This window comes from Martes martes (assembly GCF_963455335.1).
Source record: "Martes martes genome assembly, chromosome: 7".
NCBI lineage: Eukaryota > Metazoa > Chordata > Mammalia > Carnivora > Mustelidae > Martes > Martes martes.
Window position 1 is genome coordinate 39,882,788 of NC_137894.1, and position 23,750 is coordinate 39,906,537.

The 23,750-nt window shown below is 37.1% G+C and overlaps 1 protein-coding gene across 6 annotated transcripts in view; it reads left to right on the forward strand.

The window, feature by feature from the left end:
- The window catches only part of RNF111 (ring finger protein 111), a 93,542-nt gene that overhangs the window by 50,277 nt on the left and 19,515 nt on the right, over positions 1 to 23,750 (forward strand). For all 6 annotated transcript variants that reach the window (XM_080809306.1, XM_080809301.1, XM_080809303.1 and 3 more), the window contains exons 3-6: positions 7,892 to 8,018; positions 11,890 to 12,053; positions 15,294 to 15,488; positions 23,331 to 23,650. In XM_080809306.1, the coding sequence (XP_080665432.1) occupies positions 7,892 to 8,018; positions 11,890 to 12,053; positions 15,294 to 15,488; positions 23,331 to 23,650 (806 nt within the window). The remainder of the gene's footprint in view (positions 1 to 7,891; positions 8,019 to 11,889; positions 12,054 to 15,293; positions 15,489 to 23,330; positions 23,651 to 23,750) is intronic.

Below are 23,750 nucleotides of genomic sequence, written 5' to 3' on the forward strand. Positions count from 1 at the left end.
CAGTGGGTTAAGCCTCTGCCTCCGGCTCAGGTCATGATCTCAGGGTCCTGGAATTGAGCCCCACATCGGGCTCTCTGCTCAGCAGGAAGCCTGCTTTCCCCCACTCTGCCTGCCTCTCTGCCTACTTGTGATCTCTCTCTGTCTCTGTCAAATAAACAAATAAAATCTTAAAAAAATACATATATAAACAAATAATGCATATAATTCTCTCCTCTTAAAATGTGTCTCTTGATTTTTCACCTAACAATATTTAGAATTGTTAGGGTATAGAGATTATAGAGGAATAAAAGTATGTGTGTGTGTATGATATATATTATACAAAGGAGACAGAAAACACACACACACACACACAATCACTCCTTTATTCATTGCTTTTCATTCCTCTTTATTTTTATTTTATTTTTTTACTTCTTTTTAGTACTCCATTGTATGGTTACACCAAAGGTTATTCAGTCTGTTGATGAATAGTTTGCAGCCTTTTGCTGTTAAAAGCAGTACTGCAATGAATAGCTTTTTGTATATATTACTTCATATTTTTTGCCATCGTATCTTTGGAATAGAATTCTAGGAGAGGATTGTTGGGCCAAAGTTAAATTAATATATTATTTTTTAAACATGGCCAGATTTCTCTCTGGGGATCATAACCATTTTGGATGCCCACCAGCAATATTTGAGAGTGTTTTCTCAAAGCCTTTCCAACAGAATTTATTGTCTGATTTTGTATTTCTTGGTCCATCTGATAGGTAAGAAATAGTATGTTAGCATTTAAAAAAATTTTTAATAAGTAATATCTTTCATATGTTTATTTTTTATTTTTCAAAAGATTTTATTTAGAGGCACCCGGGCGGCTCAGTTGGTTAACTGTCTGCCTTGGGCTCAGGTCATGATCTCAGATCCTGGGATCAAGCCACTTCCTAACCCTCACCACCACTCATGCTCTCTCTCTTGCTCTGTGCTCTTTTAAAAAAGATTTTATTTATCAGAGAGTGAAAGAGAGGGTGAGGAGGTAGAGTGGCAGAGGGGAGAGGGAGAGAGAGTATCAGTATCCTAAGCAGACTCTGTGCCGAACATGAAGTCTGACTCGGGGCTGTATTCCACCACCCTGAAATCATGGCGTGAGCTGAAATCAAGAGTTGGACACTTAACCAGCTGAGCCACCCAGGCATCCTTTTTCATATGTTTAAAGGTCATTCTGTTTCTTATGATCAGTCTCTTCATATCTTTTGCCTGTTTTGCAGTCAGGTTGTTGCTCTTCATTCTTCTGTCCATTTTCAGATGCTTTATATATATTGGGGACATAAATCCTATATAATAACACATTTCCCCAAAATTTGTCATTAGTACTTTGACTTTGTTCCACCTTTTTATCATGCCAAATCTTTTTTTTTTTTTTTTTGGTTAGTCATATTTACTGATCTTTATCTTTACTGTTTCTGGGTTTTGAATCATAATTAGGAAAGTTTTTTTCACTTCAAGTTTATAGGAGAAATAACCTATTTTTCCCCCAGCCCTTGCATTATTTACTTTTCTTTTCTTCTTTCTTTCTTTCTTTCCATTTAAAGCACACATCTGTTTGATATTTATCCTTACATACAGTATGAAGAATGGATCCATTTTTTTCAATGTGGCTGTCCAGTCGTCCCAAAACAAATCATTAAAAATTTTCTTTCTCTGATTGACTTGAGATACTGTCTTTGTCATATGTTAAATTTCCATAGGCATTTGGACCTATTTGGAGTTTTCACTATGTTCCATGGGTCTGTCTAGGCTTATACTAGAAACACATTTTTTAAATTATAGACTTTTATATTTTCTTGGTTATTTTTGCCTGTTTATTCTTCCAAGTGAACCTCTCAGCTTGTTTATCTGAGGATACAGGTGGTGGGGAGACACAGTATTCTTACTGGCATTGTATTTGTTGCATAAAGTGGGTGAACTGACATACTTAATATTTTTGGATATTAAATATCCAAAATTTGGATATATTTCTTTTCAAATGAAAAGACATACCATATTCTGAAATGGGGACATACCATATTCTGAAATGGTATGTCTTTTCATTTGTTGAAGTCTAGTTTTGTATTTGTCAGGGAATGTTCTATAGCTTTTTTTTTTTTTTTCTTGAAGAAAACGGCTTCATTGAGGTGTATAATTTACCTACCATAAAGTTCATCATTTCAAGTATATGATTCAGTGATTTTTAGTAAACTTAAAGTTATGCAACCATTACTACAGTACAGTTCTATAATATTTCCATTAATCCCTAAAGATCCCTCCTGCTTTGAAACTAATGCCTATCTGGCTCTAAGTCCCACATAGGCTAATCTGTCACTTTCTTTTAAGGACTTGCCTTTTCTGGACGTTTCATAAAAATACACGTGTGTGATCTTTTATGTCTGGCTTTTTTTGTTAAGTGTAATATTTTTGAGTTTCATCCATGTTGTAGCAGTTATCAGTAATTAGTGTCCGTTTATTATTTAGTTCTTTTATAGTATTCCATTGTATGGATATACCACATTTATTTTGTTTACCCATTTGTCGGATGATTGACATTGAATTGTTTCCAGTATTTGGCTACTGGGAACATTTAGGTACAAATCTTTGTGGATATATATGCTTTCAATTCTGTTGGATATAGAAGAATCCTAATGAGGAATCAGAGCTGCTACAACTTGAGTAAGTTTGTTACTGCAAAAGACAAGAGCAGTAGCAAAAGTAGCTGGTAGCAGGAAGATTCTGCTTTTGATAGTAACTAGCACCTGCATATTGGGTACTTACAGCACTTTAATGTAGTTTATGTAAAAGCATATGAGCTTTAGAATTGAAATTAGGTTTGAATTCCCAGTGTTGTTTACTATTTGACAAGTCATTTTAATTTGCTGAGTTTCAGTTTCTTGATGGAGCTAGACACACAGAATATTGTACATGTCTGGCACAAAGTATGTGCCCACGAATTGGAAGCTTTTCTTATTATTAGCATCAATGCCAGACTTAAGACAAAGAGGGACCAGAGTAATTGGTGATTACAGTGTTTGAAATTTCTTACAGATGCTGCCAAGAGAATCTGTGATCTCTTATCAGGGAATAGAAGTGGTTATTGAGTTCATGGAGAACTCAGTCAGAGAAGCCATTATTTCTGTGACCTGTATTAAAGTACCTACCTTCTTTCCAGGCTGTTACCCGTTGCTTTTCTCGTGATTTTTTTTTACCCTTCCCTCCTTACGTTTTAAAAAGTACAAGCAACATAAGTAATCTTAAAAGAAACAGTTAAGGGCGCCTGGGTGCCTCAGTGGGTTGAGCCTGTGCCTTTGGCTCAGGTCATGATCTCAGGGTCCTGGGATCGAGTCTCACATCAGGCTCTCTGCTCGGCAGGGAGTCTGCTTCCTCCTCTCTCTCTCTGCCTGCCTCTCTGCCTACTTGTGATCTCTCTCTGTCAAATACATAAATTAAAAAAAAAATCTTAAAAAAACAACAACAGTTAAAAATCACCTAGGGTCCTACCACTCTAGTGTCCTAGCTATATTCAAGTTATTTATCCTATAATATTTCTAAATGTAAGAGACAGCGTGAAAATAAAATTGTTCCAATAAGAAATGACCTATTCTCCTGATTTTAAGTAGTATTGAGATTTAACTTCGTACTTTTAGGAATGTTTCCTTTAAATTTTAAATAATTGTCATTCTAGAAAAAACATTAAGTTATAGATGTCTAAATCTTGCTGGTTGTGATTATTATTTAGTTACAAGTATTATGTTCAAGTTACGCTTGCAAAATTTTTTTCTAGAAAAAGGAAACTGAAGCCGTAGAATAACAGTGTATCAGTTACTTATATAACCTTCAGTTACATAGTCCATGTTCCAAAAAATTATGTAAATTGAATTTTAATGCCTTAACAAAGCTAGCTTTGTATCACTTAACACTGGAACTTCGAAATGTTGCATTTATGTTAGATTTTGCTCGTTTATAAGGTGTTTATAATGTTTGGTTATTTTTTTACAGGCTTTTAAGGAAATTGCATGTATACAATACATGGAGAGAAATCACTAATAAATTTTATATGCAAGTGTAGCTTTTCTCCATGTAGAATAGTAATGTCCAGTTGGTGGGTTAAAATAAGGGAAGTATTAAAAAAATATGTTTTATTTATATGTATACTATTCTTAGTTTTAAATATACAATTCTTTTTGTACTCTTGCCTTAAGCTGTATTGTGTGCATACTTATGAAGGAAGAATTGGAAAAGTAATTTGGGAATTAAATCTAGGATATTATTTTAAATAGACACTCAAGTGCTATTTTTTTCCTCTGCCTATAAGATATATTTAGTCTGTTAAAAATACATTCTACCTCAATATGTCTATGTGTGTAGTCTTTAGAACTTAAAAACTACTTCAGAAATAACTTTCTCCAAATCAGATCATCTTTCATTGACTCTTGATTTGCCTGTGCCTGCTCTCTTCTCCTCTTTGAAGTATCAGAGAGTACATCGTAGATCTTTGTCATGAGCTTGTACCTCCTCCAGATACTCGCCAGCTTTTGAAATAATGCAGATGTTTGATGATGTACAGGTCTGTTAGAGATGAAAGTCAATGGTTCCAGGGAATGGCACCTTGGATGAAGGAATAGATTGCATAAACTCCACCATGACAAGAAAGTCAAACAATTTGTTGTCATTGTGGTAAGCAAGAGTTCGGTAAAAGTTGGATAAAGATGCATATACAGTATCAATGTTATACATACATACTAGGAGAAAATAAGAATAAAGGGAACTCATTTAGAATAGCAACAAGGAGAATAAAGTCTCTAAGAATAATCGTAATAGGAGTATATTTGGCCTCTATGAAGAAAATTTATATAGCTTTATTAGCTTTTATAATCAGACCAAACCTATAGGTTTTCTAGAGATCTTTGTAAAAAATATTGGTAGATGACAAGATATATTCTTGGATGAAAAAATGTGTTTTATAGAGATGTCAGAACTTCATCAATATTGCTTAATGCCAGTTCAGTCCAAATCTCAAGAATTTTCCTTTTCCCTAGATTTTATAATCCTAAAGTATTAGGAAAACCTGAATCTACTAGGTGTCAAAATAAAATTTTTCTAGTCTTTTCAACAAATGTTGTTGGAACATTAACATAGACCTAAATTTAAGAGCTAAACTATACAATTCTAGAAGAAACATAGGAGAAATTTTCAGTGACTTTTTATTAGGCAGAGATTTCTTTTATGTCACCAAAAGCATCATGCATAAAAGAAATTGCTAGTTTGGATTTCATAAAAATTAGAGACTTTTGTGTTTCAAAAGACACCATTAAGAAAATGAAAAGTTGGAGGCGACTGGGTGGCTCAGTCATTGGGCATCTGCCTTCAGCTGGGGTCACGATCCCAGGATCCTGGGGATCAAGCCCCGCATTGGGCTGCCTGCTCAGCGGGAAGCCTGCTTCTCCCTCTGCCTCTGCCCCTCTGTCAAATAAATAAAATCTTAAAAAAAAAAAAAATCTTAAGAGAAAATAAAAAGTTGAGGAGCCTGCGTGCTTCAGTTGGTTGAGCATCTGACTCATGATTTTGGCTCAGGTCATGATGTCAGGGTTGAAGGATTGAGCCCCATGTACAGTTCCTCGCTCTGCGCTGAGTTGGCTGGAGACTTTTTTTTTTCTCTCTCCTTCTGCCTCTCCCCTCCATGTGCTTGGTAGAGAGAGAGAGAAACCCAAGTAGATTAGTGTTCATAGTGGCTTTATTTGTATTGGTCAAGAGTAAGAAGAATCCAGGTGTCCATCAACAGAAGTATGGATAAACAAATTGTGATATAGTCATATAATAGGAATACCACTCAATAATTAAAAAGAATGAGCTATTGATGTACATGAGTATATATCACAAATGAATATTTCACTGAATGAAAAATCCAGACACTTAAAAAAAAATCCAGACTCACAAGTGTATATAATGTATGATTCCATATTGATACAGAACTCTTGAAAATACAAACCAATCCATAATGACAAAACACAGGTCAGTTATAGGAGTGTAGGATTGGGCATGGAGAGATGATAATTGAAGCAGGGCACACAGGATCTTTTAAGGGTGTTGGAAATGTTCTAAAACTGGACTGAGGTGATGGTTATATTCTATAAATTTACTAAAAGCAGTGAAATATGCACTTAAAATGGGTGAAATTTTTAGCTTTCAGTATTTGTGTGGGAAAATTCTTATTAAAAACATGACTTGTAAAAAACAAAAACAAAAACCTGACTTGTAAATTCCTTGGCAGACTTGGTAATAGTAATGAACAGAGAGGAATGTTTTTAAAAAGGTTAAAAAAGGAGACATTTCGGTACCAGAATTGTGAAAAATATAGCAGGAGAAGAAATGTAACATGACTTTTATTTTATTTTTTTTACCATCTTAACCATTTTTTAAAAAGTGTACATTTCAGTAGTAGTAATTATATCCACACTGTTGTGAAACAGATCTCCAGAACTTTATCCTTTTGCTATTTGAAACTCCATCTACTAAATAACTCCCTTTTTCCTCTCCCCTCAGTCCTAGTAGCCATCGCTCTACTTTCCTTATGAATTTGACTGCTTTAGATTCACACATAAGTGGAATCATACAGTATTTAAAAATTTTTTTTGACTGGGTTATTTTACTTATAGCATAATGTCCTGAAGATTTGTTCATGTTGTTGTAGCATGTGATAGGAGTTCTTTTCTTTCAGGTTGAATAATATTCCATTGTATGAATATACATTTTGTTTATCTGTGTTCATCCATTGATGGACATTTGTGTTGTTTTCACCTCTTGGCTACGACCGTGGATGTGTAATGTCTCCTTGAGACAAAATGTGAATTTTAAAGTATGAAAGTTATACCTCAGAGAAGCTGATTAAAAAACATAGAATTACTCTGATATAAGAATCTTTGTCGAGGGGGATAAATAGATGGCATATAACCTAAAACATGTAAGAATATTTAAGGGAGTTATCAAAATTTAATGGGAGGAAAGAAAGGATTTTTCAGTAGATGGTTTGAGAATAACTAGTTAGCCATGGAGAGACAGGGCCAGATTCTATTTATAATCTTACCTAATGCCATAAATAAAAATTAGTCCTAGATGAAGTAAATAATTAATGAAACACATTGAACCAAATACATGTTATCTATTCACCCAATAAGGATGCTCTTTCCAAACTTAGAATAATTTAGAAAAGAACAAATACCAAAAAAAGACATTTCATAGCCTAAAGCCAAAAATTACTTTATCTTTCTTAAAAGAATACCATATCTTTTTTTTTTTTTTTTAAAGATTTTATTTATTTGACAGACAGATCACAAGTAGGTAGAGAGGCAGGCAGAGAGAAAGGAAGGGAAGCAGGCTCCCTGCTGAGCAGAGAGCCCGACGCGGGGCTCGATCCCAGGACCCTGGGATCATGACCTGAGCCGAAGGCAGAGGCTTTAACCCACTGAGCCACCCAGGCGCCCCAAAAGAATACCATATCTTGTTTAACAAAAAACAGAAACTCTTGAGTAAAATATACAGCAAATATAGTATCTTTATTTTAGATACTAAAGGGTTATTATGGGATTAAGTATATAAGATCTTAATACCTTTAGATATTACAGGATTAATATTTCTGTATGAGATCATACAAATAAATATGAAAACCACTAGAAGTTATAAAGAACAAAAATCATAAAAGAAGAAGTAAACATGAAGATACAGATCAAGAGAGTGAGTACTATTTTCACTATGTGTGTTTAGCTGTGTTTTTTAAAAAAAACTTTCATTTGACAGGTAAGATTTTTACTTTTATAATGAATTTCATAGCCTTCAAAGTAAAAAAATATTTGTCTTTCAGTTATTTTAAAATGCTTTTCCTTTCTGTTTCCAGGAAGTATCGATGAAGATGTTGTGGTGATAGAAGCTTCCTCCACTCCCCAGGTCACTGCCAATGAAGAAATTAATGTTACCTCAACCGACAGTGAGGTGGAGATTGTAACAGTTGGGGAGAGCTATCGGTATGATTTTAATTCCTAGTTGTGTATGTGAATTTTTTTTTTTTTTAAGATTTTATTTGAGAGAGGGAGTGAGCAAGTGAACAAGTGGGGGAAGGGAGAGGGAGAGGGAGAAGCAGTAGTAGTCTCTGTACCGAGCACTGAACCCCATGAGGGGCTTGACTTTCCCAGGACCCTGAGATCATGACCTGAGATGCTGAAATCCAGAATCAGAGGTTTGGTTTTTTTTTTTTGTTTTTTTTTTAAGGTTTTATTTACTTATTGGACAGAGAGAGACAGCAAGAGAAGGAGCACAAACAGGAGGAGTGAGAGAGGGAGAAGCAGGCTTCCTGCTGAGCAGGGAGCCCAATGCAAGGCTGGATCCCAGGATTCCGGGATCATGACCTAAGCTGAAGGCAGATGCTTAACAACTAAGCCATCCAGGTGCCCCTATGTCAAGTTTTAAATATAAATATTTAAACATTTGTGCTGTGGATATTTACATTCTTTTAATTTGTGGGGGGAGACCCCATTTGAGCACATACCAGATTAATGGTTTTCAAACCAGGTTGCATTAGACTCACCTGGAAAGATTATAAAGTAAAGTTAAAATTGATCCCTGGATCATATCCCAGGTGAATGGAACCAGAATCTTGGGGGTCAGTATTTTTTTTAAGCACTGCAAGTGTACAGTAAGAGTTAAGAGTTATTGTTGTAGATAAAGAGTAATTTTACTTAGTGCTTTCCAAATTTTTGTTTTATGATTCAGAGAGTTCATGAACTGCTTTGAAATTTAGATATGAATAAAACATAAATATTGGAGATAGCACTAAAATTGAAAGTGTTGAAAAATATTAAGGAGTATTGATGTTGAAGTATTCTTTTTTGTTACAATCTGTTTGAAGATCTCATTGGTACCATTGAAGTTTATGCTATTATAATAGGGCAACCTGGTATGGAACATATTTTTACAATGTTGTTGTCCTTCACTCAGTGTTTTCATCTAAGCCCTGTACTAAAAAATGAATGAAAGATTCTCGTTTCTTTTGAAAAATAACTGGAAATGACATTGCTCTTTTGTGTGTCACTTTGACCAAAAACTTTAAAAAGGGCGGAAGAAAAGAGGGGGGGAACCCTAACAGTATTTATCTTGTGCTTTAGATGATTACAGATATGGGTGAGAGAAGCAATGAAGTGCTCCTCTATTCCATTTGGTATACCAAACTAATCTGTGGATGAACCTTAATTTTTGTGTTAGAATGAATTGAGAAATTCATTTGCTCATGGTGTTTTAATTTTTGTTTCTTACTTTAAATCTTTTCTTTACTTTGGAATCATGTTATAAACCGTATCTAAAATGTGCTTTTCCATTTGTACTTTCCCACTGGAATGCAGCTTTTAATGGCATGGAAGAGAGCACTCTGTAATGTATCTGTTAGTTTTAAGTTTTAAATGATTTTCCTAGGCTCTGAGGAAAATTGATACTCCATGGTAGGTGCCACAGTTATCCTGTGACTGCATTAGTGCTTGGTACAACACTGACTCAGTTTTTATGAGTTGAGCTACAAGGGTTGCTGAAGTGAAGACCCGTCTTTGTGAAACTGGAGATCTTTTTTGTCTTGGGGGTGCTTCATGTTCAAGCAGATGTGTTTACTATAGTAATGGATAGTAATCTTAAAAAAGACACACAGTGCTCATGACCCATATTTATTTTCCTTATTATTACATGGAATATTAACTTTGTCACTGTTCAGCTGGCTCTTGGGCTTTTCTCTCTAAGGGAGAATGCACCCTGGGGTGCGTGGCTTGCTCAGTTGGTGGAGTATTGCAACATTGACGTCGGGGCTGTGGGTTCCGCATTGGGTGTTGAGATTGCTTAAAAATCTTTATTTTTTTTTTTTAAAGAGAGAATGCATCTGTGTTTTGGTTTCTTTAGTTTCAGGATTTGACAGTTGCTACTAATCATAGGAACGACTATGGTCTGTGTGAAACTGTTCCTCATATGCCAGGTTTTTTGTTCAGCGTAATATTTGGAACTACAGCACCTTTGAAGGTTTCATAAACAGTGAAGTGGACGTAATACTTTCTGCAGCTATTGAGAGCTTCCCAGAAATAAGAGACTATTCAGTCTTACTACAGGATCTTGGTTTCTCAAGAATTTTAAATAGTGATCTTTCTCCACACCAAAACCATTTCATCCTGAACATTTGTTTACTATTATTATGCCTTGGGCCGCAAAATTCTTGAGGGAATGCAGTGTCTTTTTTTTTTTTTTTTTTTTTTTGCCGTGTCTCTGTAATTAACCTTTATGTTATAAACCGTATCTGTAATTAACCTTTATGTTATTTGACAGAGAGAGAGATCACAAGTAGGCAGAGAGGCAGGCAGAGAGAGGGGGGGAAGCTGACTCCCTGCTGAGCAGAGAGCCCGATGCAGGGCTCAATCCCAGGACCCTGAGACCATGACCCAAGCTGAAGGCAGAGGCTTAACCCACTGAGCCACCCAGGCGCCCCCGCCTTTTTTTCCTAAAAGTTTATTTTTTTTAGTCATCTCTACACCCAATGTGGGGATTGAACTCACCACCCTGAGATCCAGAGTCACATGTTCTTCCAACTGAGCCAGCCAGGTGCCCCTAAATAATAAGCTTCTAAGCATTTTACATTCAGTTTGGGCAAGAGGAAAAACCAACTTCATAAGCCCCACCTCTCTGTTTTTTTTAAGATGTTATTTATTTTTTGAGCAGAGAGACTGACATGGGGCTCAATCCTTGGACCCTGGGATCACGACCTGAGCTGAAGACAGGTGCTTAACTGATTAACCACTCAGGTGCCCAAGCCCCACCTTTCTAAAACAGACATATTTTTCTCCTGGATCCTTAGGACTTCATATTCTATATAATGTCCCTCTGCACCCTCAGTTCAGGTTATTACAGTGAATCCTTAAACATTTTTTTTTTAAAGATTTATTTATTTATTTATTTATTTGTCAGAGAGAGAGAGAGAGAGAGAGAGAGAGAGGAGCGAGAGTGAGCACAAGCAGACAGAGTGGCAGGCAGAGGGAGAAGCAGGCTCCCCGCCGAGCAAGGAGCCCGATGTGGGACTCGATCCCAGGACGCTGGGATCATGACCTGAGCCGAAGGCAGCTGCTTAACCAACTGAGCCACCCAGGCGTCCCCCTTAAACATTTTTAAAAATAAAATATATACCTATAGATAATTTAGTACAGTGTAGCACCACAATAAAAAATGATGACATAAGTGTTAGGTGTTGAGGGTTTGTGGTTACATGCTTTAAAAGCATAAAGTGGCTCAAACAATTGAAGTGTCTTATGACTACCAAACTAATAAACTAGCTGCAACTATTCTTACCTCTCCTGATCTCAGGAAATCTCTGGGGCCTCGAATATTTTTTAGGACGATACCAAAAAATTATCTTTGTTTAGGCCTCTTAAAGTCATGATTTGCAAATCCAGTCTGGACTAAACATACAAGATCATGTGGGTTATTTAATGTTTCAGGTGTTGATATTTTTGTTACTTTTACCTATGGTGAATAATTTTAGGTATTAAAGAAAATGTAAATACATGATTACAACCCAGGTGTGTGTTCAAAATAACCATTGAAAAGAGAGCAGCATTCTTCTTTCTTTCTTTTTTTAAAGATTTATTTATTTATTTTAGAGAGCGTGTGGGTGCACAGTGGGAGAGGGAGAGTCTTTTTTTTTTTTTTTTAAAGATTTTATTTATATGAAAAAGTGAGCATGAGCAGGGAGGAGAGGGAAGGGACCAGACCTCCCTGCTAAGTGTGGAGCCCAACGAGAGAGGCTTTTGATTTCTTGGGTAACTAAAAATTTGTTCTTTCTTCATATTAACTAATTTAATATGGATGTCATTTAAGGTCTCGTTCAACTCTTGGACACTCCAGATCTCATTGGAGCCAAGGTTCAAATTCTCATACAAGTCGGCCACAGGAGCCACGGAACCGTAGTAGGATTTCTACTGTTATACAACCTTTGAGGCAAAATGCAGCAGAAGTTGTGGACCTTACTGTTGATGAAGATGGTAAGTTGGGTTAGTAACAGTATAGAATTATGAAGAGAATTAATAAAATCGGATATCTTTGAAACTCCTATAATGAAAGTCCTACTACTGCTTCCTGGTAACATTGTTAAACGGACAGTTATCAGATAGCCCAATTATTATTTTTTTTTAAGAGATTTTATTTATTTATTTGAGAGAATGAGAGAGAGAGAGCATGAAGGGTAGAAGGTCTGAGGGAGAAGCAGACTTCCCACTGAGCAGGGAGCCTGATGTGGGACCCGATCCTGGGACTCCAGGATCATGACCTGAGCCGAAGGCAGTCGCTTAACCAGCTGAGCCACCCAGGCACCCACATATCCCAATCTTACTTTTCAATTGGTAGAACAGCCTCAGTTTGTAACTTGTGCCTAAAATTTCATTGCTCAGTAGTTATTTTTTTAGGGGAAAAAAAACACTTTTTTTTTTTTTAAAGATTTTATTTATTTATTTGTGAGAGAGAGAAAGCACGAGAAGGGGAGGGTCAGAGAGAGAGGTAGACTCCCTGCTGAGCAGGAAACCCGATGCAGGACTCCATCCCGGGACCCCAGGATCATGACCTCAGCCGAAGGCAGTTGTTCAAGCAACTGAGCCAGCCAGGCGCCCTACTTTTTTTTCTTAAAGATTTTATTTATATATTACAGAGAGGAGAGAGAGAGAACATGAGCAGGGATGGGGCAGAGGGAGAGGGAGAAGTAGACTCTCCATTGAGCAGGGAGCCTGATGTGGGGCTGGATCTCAGGATCCTGGGATCGTGACCTGAACCTAAGGCAGACATTTAACCTACTGATCGGCCACCCAGGTGCCTGAAAAAAAAAAAACAAAAAAACTTTCGTAAGTGTTAGTTTGATCTACCCTAGACTTACCTATTACTTTCATTTATAATATTATTGTCATACTTTAACTTTGCTATGAAAAATAGAAATGACACTTTTTAAATGCAACAGAAAAGCAATTTAACTTGAATTTATATGGTAAATATTGGTTATTTGCAATGTCGAAATTTGGGGCACCTGGGTGGCTCAGTTGGTTGTGACTGACTTTTAATCTCAGCTCAGGTCTCAATCTCATGGTCATGAGTTCAAGCCCCATGTTGGGATCCATGCCTACTTAAAAAAGAAAGAAATGTGATAGTTAATGTTATCCTCTGATATTACTGGTACCTTTTGTGCTGCTCAGCTTTAGTGTTTTTCTTTCAGCTTATAACTTCATCCAAGCCACTAAGAAAAGAAAGCTAGAGTTGTAAAGTAGAGATAGTGAAAGTGGTAGCATGTATGAGTATGTGAACACAGATGTGAGTTTCCCCACTTACTAAAAATTTCCTTCAGGTATTAGTTACATCTTAGAAGGAAATGGTAATTCATAATTTCTTTAAAGGAAGATGAGGAGCCATAAGTGAGTTTGTTAGCTATAAATTAGAGAAAGGTTACATAAGGTCTGTAGAGTTACAGGCCTTGTGCAATCAGCTCTTCTATGGGTTGTTTGCAGCTTGGATGATCATAACTTTCAGAGTATCAATACTTTAGAATTAAGATGTTCATGAAGAAATAATTTATTCCCACTGTCTACATTTCATTCAACCATGTCTCAGTTTTTATTTTGAAGTGCCATAAATTATCTGTAAGACAGTGATTAATATCACTATCCCTAATATCCACTATCCCTAATATCATTATTAGGCATTAATTAGAGATTCCTCAGAGTTAATTAATTTAGGATTACTGCTTTGAAAACTGTGTTTTCCCCTGTGATATCTGTCAGCCAATAAGTAGGAAAAGGTGACAGAGTAGTTTTTTTAACCCACTGGAATTAGTTCAACCAGAATACTTTAGTAAGGTTGTAAATATCCTAGGGATCAGTAGATGCCCCTGTCTCTCTGCTAGTTTCTCTCAGTGGAAAGCACCTATCTTACTAAAAATAAGTCCAAAATATTAAATATATGTTTGACCAGTAGTTCTTAAGGGGTGACCATTTTGTGCCCCAGAAGACAGTTGGTAATATCTACAGACATTTTTGGTTCTTACAGTTTTGGGAGACAGCAGACATACTGCTAATGTCTGATGGGTAGAGTCCCAGGATGCTGCTGTAAACATCCTACAATGCGCAGGACAGCCATACCCCTATCCTGACTCCCATCCCTAGCAAAGAATCCCCCTACCCAAAACATCAATAATGTTAAGGCTGAGAAACAGAGATACACCATTTGCAAATAAACAAGAGGTTCTTCCCTCCGCTTTTTATGTATAAGCAAATACATTTGTTTAAGCGTCCAAAGTACATTGTCCCATGTAGATCAACAGGGACAATTTGTGTTTCTGGAATCAGCTTAGCACACCACATTGTAATCAGTAGTTTGCCTTCTAATTCTATATCACATTAAGTGAGTCCCTTTTCTGATCCAATTCTTGTGACTCTGCTTTGGACATACTCAGTCTCATATTTTAAACAACTATTTTATAATTGGAGTCTGAAGTAGAAATCGTACATAAGTCAAGGTCTGCCTGAAATTTCTTTTACTTTTTATAAAAATTTTAATTTTTATTAGAATACAATGATGAATATTAATATTTGCAAAAAAAACTTTTTGAAAAGGCCTGTAAAAAAGATTAAAACAGTTTTAAAAATTTAAGTGGTCACTATATATAAACCATTATACAGAGTGCTTTATATGTGTGACTTCCGTTCATCCTAACAATAGTTGTGTGAAGAAAATTCTGTACTTTCCCAATGCTACAGATGAGGAAATGGAGAGTGCTTAAGTAACTTATCCGTCACTATAGTGCCAGTGGTGAAATCAGAATTGCTTATCCAAGCAGTCTGACTCTAGAATCCATTCTGTACCAGAGAAAGTGTAATTTGTGATACTGTTCTGACAGCCTGTGACAATGTGTCTGAAAATAATATAAAAAAGATTTTACTTTCCTTTTCTCATTTTCTTTGTGGCAGATCAGAAAATTTAGAGTTGTTACCCAGAAATAATCACCTGGATTGTTGGAATATGCATATGTGTTGGATTTTTTTAAATGCCGTAATCATATTTTAGTTCCATGTCATTTTTATGTTGCAAGCTAGCTTTATGAAAGTTTTTTAAATTAGGTATTGTACTTATTAGTTCATATTTTTAAAGTTTGTTTTAATAATTTTAAAAATGTTACCTTGAATTAAAATATAACCTGTCACCTAATACATTTTGAAATCCCAAATAAACATTTTTGTGTTTTGTAGAACCTACTGTAGTACCAACCACTTCTGCGAGAATGGAATCACAAACCACAAGCACTTCCATTAACAATTCAAATCCATCTACCTCTGAGCAGGCCTCTGATGCTGCTTCAGCTGTCACTGGTAGCCAACCCTCCATAGTGTCAGAGACTTCAGCTACTCTTACAAGCAATAGTATGACTGGTACTTCTATAGGAGGTATGTAATAAAGTGGGGGGAGGTCTTTTTCATTACTCTAGTTAGAAAAAGTATTGATTTTAAGATTTTAGCTCTATTAGGAAGAGCATATTCTTAGAATAAACTGTATATGAGCAAAGTGGTCTCTTTAGAATTAAACTTTGATTTCATATTTGAGTTTGTGTGCTGTATATTACCAGAGTATCGTAGCTCAACCGAAAGAGAGCAGTGAGAATTAAATGGCTGATTAGAAATACAATAACAAGAGAAAAAAATAGTAAATTGAACATCAAAATTTAAAACTTTTGTACATCAAAAGACACTGTCAAGAAAGTGAAAAGACAGCCTACAGAATGGGAGAAAAATACTTAAAAATCATGTATCTGGGGGCTCCTGGGTGGCTCAGTGGGTTAAAGCCTCTGCTTTCGGCTCAGGTCATGATCCCAGGGTCCTGGGATCGAGCCCCACATCGGGCTCTCTGCTCAGCAGGGAGCCTGCTTCCCTTCCTCTCTCTCTGCCTGCCTCTCTGCCTACTTGTGATCTCTGTCAAATAAATAAATAAAATCTTAAAAAAAAAAATCATGTATCTGTTAAGGGTCTAGTATCCAGACTATGTAAAGAACTTATACAGCTCAACAATAAAAAGACAGATAACCCTAGTTTAAAAATGGGCAAAGAATTTGCGTAGGTATTTTTCCAAAGAAGATACACAGTTGATCAAGAAGGACATGAAAATAGCATCATTAGTTATTAGAGAAATGTAAATCAAAATCACAGTGAAGCACTACTTTATCCTTATCAGGCTGTCTGTTATTCAGAAAAACAAAACAAAACTATAGAACAGGAAATCAGAAAATAACTGGTGTTGACAAGAATGTAGAAGAATTGGGGGTGCCTGGATGGCTCAGTGGGTTAAAGCCTCTGCCTTCAGCTCAGGTCATGATCCCAGGGTCCTGGGATCGAGCCCTGCATTGGGCTCTCTGCTCAGCAGGGAGCCTGCTTCCCCCCCTCTCTCTGCCTGCCTCTCTGCCTACTTGTGATCTCTTTGTGTCAAATAAATAAATAAAATCTTAAAAAAAAAAAAAAAGAATGTAGAGGAATTGGAACTCTAATGAACATCTGGTGGGAATGTAAAAAGCTGCAGCTGCTATAGAAAACACTTTGGCGGTTCCTCAAAAAGTTAAACCATAGTTACCCTATGACCTACAGTCTCACTCCTAGGTATGTCCCCAAAAGAATTGAATGTGAGGATGGGATTTTTTTTTTAAAGTTTGATGATGTCCGTTTTCTCAATTTTTCTTTGTTTTTTTGCTATCCTATCTAAGAAACCATTTCCTAACCCAGGATCACAAAGAATATACTCTTGTGTTTTAAGTGTTTCAGCTCTTACCTCAGATTGTTGTTTAAGTTAGCAGTGATATCTCTGGTTCTTTTTCCTATCACCTGTTTAACTGAGCATTAAGCTAGCCTTTCTCTCCTGGACGATGGCTTGGAGATAGGAACTTGCTAAACATTTACTAACTGGGGTGTTATAGACCCTGTAGCTCATAGATTTCACTATATCACCATTAATAGTGGAACCTCCTTATGCTTTCTATCATTTTTTACTTTTAATAATGTCTTATTTAATTCTTACAGTATCCTTATAGCTTACATTGAACAGATTAGAAAATCTTCTTGTGGCTGGATATAGGTTTCTCTGTTGTGGAAAATTAAGAGTAGAATCCACAGTCCAAGGAGGTTTCCCCAAAGATGTCTTTTTAAAAAAAAATTTTAGGGGCGCCTGGGTGGCTCAGTGGGTTAAAGCCTCTGCCTTCGGCTCAGGTCATGATCTCAGGGTCCTGGGATCGAGCCCCACATCGGGCTCTCTGCTCAGCGGGGAGCCTGCTTCCCCCCCTCTCTCTGCCTGCCTCTCTGCCTACTTGTGATCTCTGTCTGTCAAATAAATAAATAAAATCTTTAAAAAAAAAAAATAAAAAAAAAATAAAAAAATAAAATAAAAAAATAAAAAAAATTTTAATTTATTAGAAGAAATAATAAAGATTTTATTTATTTATTAGATAGAGACACAGCAAGAGAGGGAACACAAGCAGGGGGGAGAGGGAGAAGCAGACCTCCCACCAAGTAGGGAGCCCGATGTGGGGGTCGATCCCAGGACCCTGGGATCATGACCTGAGCCAAAGGCAGATGGCTAACAACTGAGCCATCCAGGCACCCTCCAAAGCTGTCTTTCAAATACTATATTCTTTGAAAAAAAAAAAAAAAAAAAGAGAAATGAAATGGGCAAATTTTTATTTCATTTATGGAGTGTATACTCTTTCCTGAGTACCGTACCTACTGTCTTATATGTTATTTTATATATTATTTAATTCTTAAAATTTGCTTGGGAATTTATATTATTCTTCTCACTTCAGAAATGAAGACATCTGGAAGTTAAATACTTTTCAAAGCCAATGATAATCTTCGAGGCAAAGATTTTAACTTTTCTCATTCATTCCCTTCTCTTGGTAGCTTTATGTACTCTCATCTTGTCTAGATTTTATGTGACACAGTCCCAACTTTACTTCAATACTGTCTCAAAGCTTTTATTATTTGTTTTTTAAGACACTTTTCTACTCAGAATTCACATTTAATATCTAGGGTAGTGACTTCGCTATCTGAATGGTTTTCTCATGATGCTACTTTACCTATATTGAAGACTACCTTTGGGATAGACTTGCTTGTGTTGTGTTTCTCTAAACTAGGAGAACCTTGTTCCAGGCCAGATTGTTCCTCTGTATAAACCTGATAGAAGCACATACAGGTACTCATACGACATCAGGGGCACTCAGTTCTGCTGACTTCATTTCCGGCTAAGATGCTAGAGAACATTTTCTTCACATCCTGTCTTGTCTTTGTACCTTCTTGCATATTTCCATCCTTGAATCATGCAAGCCATCTAGCTTCACTCCTATCCAGGTTTTTAGATGGGGCTAGTAAAAATTACAGATCCAAGCAGATTGGTGCCTCATGAATTTATGGTATCTAATCTTGGGCTTTTGGTAATAAGTTGCCATAGTGTGATGTATCTCATTTAATTCCCTTTCTTTCCCCTTAGTGGCTATTCCATAATTCCCTCATTCTCCTCCAGACATTGATCTCCCCTGGGAAAAGTAAATAAAAAGTAAATGAAGGTTCTCAAGCACTCATAACTTCCAACCCTTCCATGAAAACTTTTATACCTATCCTCTCCTGACTCTTGGTCTTTTAACTCCTTTCTGTTCTTTCCAGTCCCTCTCCCTCTCCTTTTTTTTTTTTTTTTTAGATTTTATTTATTTATTTAACAGACAGAGATCACAAGTAGGCAGAGAAGCAGGCAGAGAGAGAGGAGGAAGCAGGCTCCCCGCTGAGCAGAGAGCCTGATGCGGGGCTGGATCCCAGGACCCTGGGATCATGACCTGAGCTGAAGGCAGAGGCCTTAACCCACTGAGCCACCCAGGCACCCCCTTTCCAGTCCCTTTATTCATGCTCTACCTCTTGTCCCTTCTTGTCTCCTTGACTTTGCTTTAACAGTTACCTTCTCAGCATCTTTGCTTGTTCCATTCCCTTAGTGCGCATATGTACATTTGTGTTAAGTCTTGTACACTTAAATGGATCTTCTATACCCTAAATTCCTTCCTTTAACTTGCTTCTGACTCCTGTCAAAATAAATATATTAAAAAGTCTGACAGTAATCTTCTTGTCATCTCTATTTTCTCCGAGGCTTCTGTTCTTAACCTTTCTCACTGGCCCATCTCATAACTATGTGTGTTTTCAGCTACCACCAATATGCCAGTGACCTTCCATTTTTGTTTCCAGAGCGCTCTCTTTGTTTTAAATTTTCATATCCAACTGGCTATTGGATATCTCTGCATTCTGCAATCACCTCAGACTCAACGTGTGCCAAGCAACTCATCATCTATCTGAATTTTCTGTCTGCTCATTGCTTTATCTGTGCATGATATCTTATATATTCATTTATTCCAGTTTTTATTGAGTTTTTATCAGGTACTGTTGTAGGCATTGGGAAGAAAACAGATTTTCTGCCCTAATAGAACTAACGTTCTAGGGGATAATAATAGCTAACATCTTTTGAGCTTATAATATTGGTCCATGAGTTATATTAACTCTGATTTTTGTAATAACTTACGAGGCAGACTCTATTACTCTTCTTATTTTATAGGCGAAGTAACTTGCCCATGGTTATATGATAATGGAGCAAGTATTCAAACCTAGGAAGTCTGGCTTGGAGCTATACTCTTCCTTTATGCCTATACTCTTCCTTTATTTCTCAGTTGTGACACTGTTGTCTTTGTGTTGCACAGTTCTTTGTTTGGGGGGCTACCCTGTGTGTTGTAGGATATTTAGCAGCATTACCAGTAGTGCTGGTTCTCCTCCAGGTGTGACAACCAAAGTTATCCATCCCCAGGTGTTGCCAAATGTTCTTTGGGACACAACATTGCCCTATGTAGAACCCAGTGCTTCTGTTCTAATGCTGGAATCAACATATCTTAAATCTTAATATGTCCTAAATTGTTTCTGTACTTGATGATGATCTCCTTGAGGACTAAAGGTCAAGTTTTTCTCTTCTTAGCACTTAGCTCCATGCATGCCTGTTTTCCCTTGCAAGGTGAATTTATATTTAGCAAGGGCTTATTGAACCACCTACATTGTGCAGTTCTGTTTCTAGTTGCCAGAGATAAAACAACAGAGGAAGACAACATCATAAGTTATTTTAAAGGCTAGGACTTTTGGGGTGCCTGGGGGCTTAGTCTGTTAAGCATCCGACTCTTGATCTTAGCTCAGGTCTTGCTCTCGGGGTAGTGAGTTTAATTCCCCCATTGAGCTCCAGGCTCGGCACAGAGCCTACTTAAAAAAAAAAAAAAAAAGCCAGGATTTTCATTTTCACCATTGTATTTTCCAGTGCCTTTCGTAGATCCTTTACCTTGCCATTATTATGTGTAAGACTTGCCAAATGAATGAATAGATGCGTGAATACTTCTCAGTAATCCTGCCAAAATTTCAGTGAAAGTACTTCAACCAGTTTTATGTCATTGGGCCGTGGAATTAGTTTTTCTGGTGCAGGTTTGTTATTGTCTCATTTTTAGTGGGCACTCTGGGCTCATTCTAATAAAAAGGAAGTGTTTTATTTGCTTGATCAGATCTTTGTATTTCACTTCTAATTTATGGCAGTTTTCCTTGGTCAGTAACTCTGGAACAAGAGATTCAGTTGCCTTTACTTTGGGTTGCTAGTCTGTTTAAGCAACAAAGAGGTTCTGCACTCTAGGAAAACAGATTAAACTGTACCCTACGAAGTAGAACTCTGAGGTCAGTTATCTTTTTGAGGCCATATTGTTAGTGATACGACCTTTTAAATATGTGTTCAGCTGTAAATATAGTAATGTGTTCTCTTCTCTCACTCTCAGTTTTGTATTAGAAATATTTGAAGACAAAGAGGGCAAGTTTTTTCTGATAAAAGAAGTATCATGTCTTTCCCTTCATTCACAGCCTTATTAGTACACAGACCTTTTGCTCTGATTACACACTCCTCTCCTACATTTTATTTTTTTTTTTAAAAAGAGAGCACGCACAAGGTGTGGGGAAGGACAGAGGGAGAAGGAGAAGCAGACTCCCTGCTGAGCAGGGAGCCTCATGTGGAACTGGATCTCAGGACCCAGGGATCATGACCTGAGCCAAAGGCAGATGCTTAACTGACTGAGCCACTTAGGCGCCCCCCTCTCCTACATTTTAGAGTTGCATATAATCCTCAGATAGTTGGATTTGTAACATTAAAGCATCTAAACTGGAAGGAACTATGAAGGCCATTTAGTCTACCCACTGAATGGATTTAGTGTTCCAGAGCTTTTTGATCATTTTTTTAAAGTAACACAATAAATGATACTCATTTGCGCAACACTTTGTCCTGGAAGTTGAGATAAAACCCTGAAAATGTTGCCAGAAGTAATGCTACTATAACATTTATTGCTACAAATATTTAGCATATGGAAAATAATTAATGTTTCAATCAGCATAGCAAAGATAGACTGTTGATCATAGTCTGTTCCTGATAAGCTAGTTGTAACTTTGTCCAGGTTATTTAAGAAAATTGGAATGCAAATGAATGAAAGTGACATAATTATAGAACTGACTTTGACTCTGCTATATAATTTATGTTTTGAAGGTAAACACCTTGCAGTGTCTGGGTGGCCCAGTCTGTTAAGTGTCCACCTCTTGATTTTGCTGAGGTCATGATCTCAGGGTTGTGAGATTGAACCCCATGTCAGGCCCCATGCACAGTGAGGAGTCTCCAGAAGATTCTCTCTCTCTTTCCCTCTCCCTCTGCCCATCCCTACTCAAATAAATAAATCAATCTTAAAAAAGAGAGAGGGAGCTTAAAAAAAAATAAAAGTAAACACCTTGTCCACTTTTTTGTTGTTGTTGTAACAAGTTACTTATAATATTTAACCTCTCAACTGATGCTAAGAAGGTAGTATTAACTCCAGGAGGCAGTTGGAAATTAGTAAAAATTAGTAATTTTTTTCCACCCAAGTTCACAGATTCCTGAATTCTACTTCCAAGGTTAAGAACCTTTACAAAAGAATACAAGAAATTTGTCCAAATAAGACAAACTAGGAGCTTGGGGAGGGGGGGAAACAACATATAGAAATTTAGAATGAAGATACTGCCTAAAAGGGTTTAGATCACAGACCTTGCCCTGAAGAGAATCAGGAAAGGCAGGATAGAACATGTATGGGAGGGCAGACGGAGGGAAATTACAGGGAGGTTTGCTGCAATCAGACCTATCAACCAGAGCCTGAAGCACCACACCCAGATTCATTTATGTGAGCCTGTAAATTCCTTTTATTATTTTAGCCAGTTTGGGTTGGATTTTTGTATTTATTTGTGAGTAACTAGAATATTTCTAATCAGTATATTGGCCCAGAAGAGATTGGCTAGGTTCTGTGAGCCAAAAAGGAGCAGGATATCCCTGGTCTTGGTTACTCTTGAAATGGGGCTAGAATAGTGGTGCTCTAGAATCCTAAGCGTTCTGAGGAGATGGCTCAGGTATTAGGTGCAGAAGCGGGGAAGGGGAAAGGACAGGCTTCTGGGCCCATCACTATTCTTTTTTTTTTCTTTTTTTTAAGTTTTTATTTATTTGTGAGAGAGAGAGCAGGCATGAGCACGGGGTGGGTCAGAGGGAGAGGGACAAGCTGACTCCCTGCTGAGCAGGGAACCCAATATGGGGCTCAGTCCCAGAACCCTGGGATCATGACCTGAGCTAAAGACAGATGCTTAACTGACTGAGCTACCTAGGCACCCCTCCACTCTTCTAATTTTTATATTTTACGTAAAAATAAAACATTTTTGAAAGATTTTAGTTTTAAGTAATCTCTATACTCAACATGGGGCTCAGACTCAACCCTGAGATCAAGAATTGCTCTCTCCAACCGACAGGGCCATTTAAACGTCATGGTAGGGGCGCCTGGTGGCTCACTTGGAAAAGCATGTGACTCTTGATCTCAGGTCATGAGTTCAAGCCCTGTGTTCTGTGTAGAGATTACTTAAATAAATAAAACTTAAAAATCTACAAAAAAAAAATACCATCATGGTAAATATGAGTCACCTGAGGAATTTAGGCTTTCAGAAAAATCCCAGTGAAGATCACTATCCAAAATTATGTGATGGGAGGATTTAGGAAGAATGTGGTGCTATCACATTCTTATTTACAGAGATTTGAATTTACTGAACAATTAATTCTTTATTTACTTATTTATACACAGTCTCTATTTTTCACACAGTGATATTTGATCATTTGATGTTATATGCATTTTTGTTTGTTTCAAGATGACTCAAGGAGAACTTCATCTAGTGCTGTAACAGAAACTGGCCCTCCTGCAATGCCAAGATTACCTTCCTGCTGTCCTCAGCACTCGCCATGTGGAGGGTCATCACAGAATCACCATGCATTAGGACATCCACACACAAGTTGCTTTCAGCAGCATGGCCATCATTTTCAGCATCACCACCACCACCATCATACTCCCCACCCACCTGTCCCAGTTTCTCCCTCCTTTAGTGATCCTACCTGCCCTGTGGAAAGACCTCCACAAGTACAAGCACCTTGTGGAGCCAACAGCAGTTCTGGTACCAGCTATCACGACCAGGTATGTGGAATTTTATGAGGTTGTCTTTTTTCTTTTTCTTAATATTCAAAAACTGTGCTTGTTTCAGGAGGAAAAAGAAAAACAACCCTAATGTTGAATT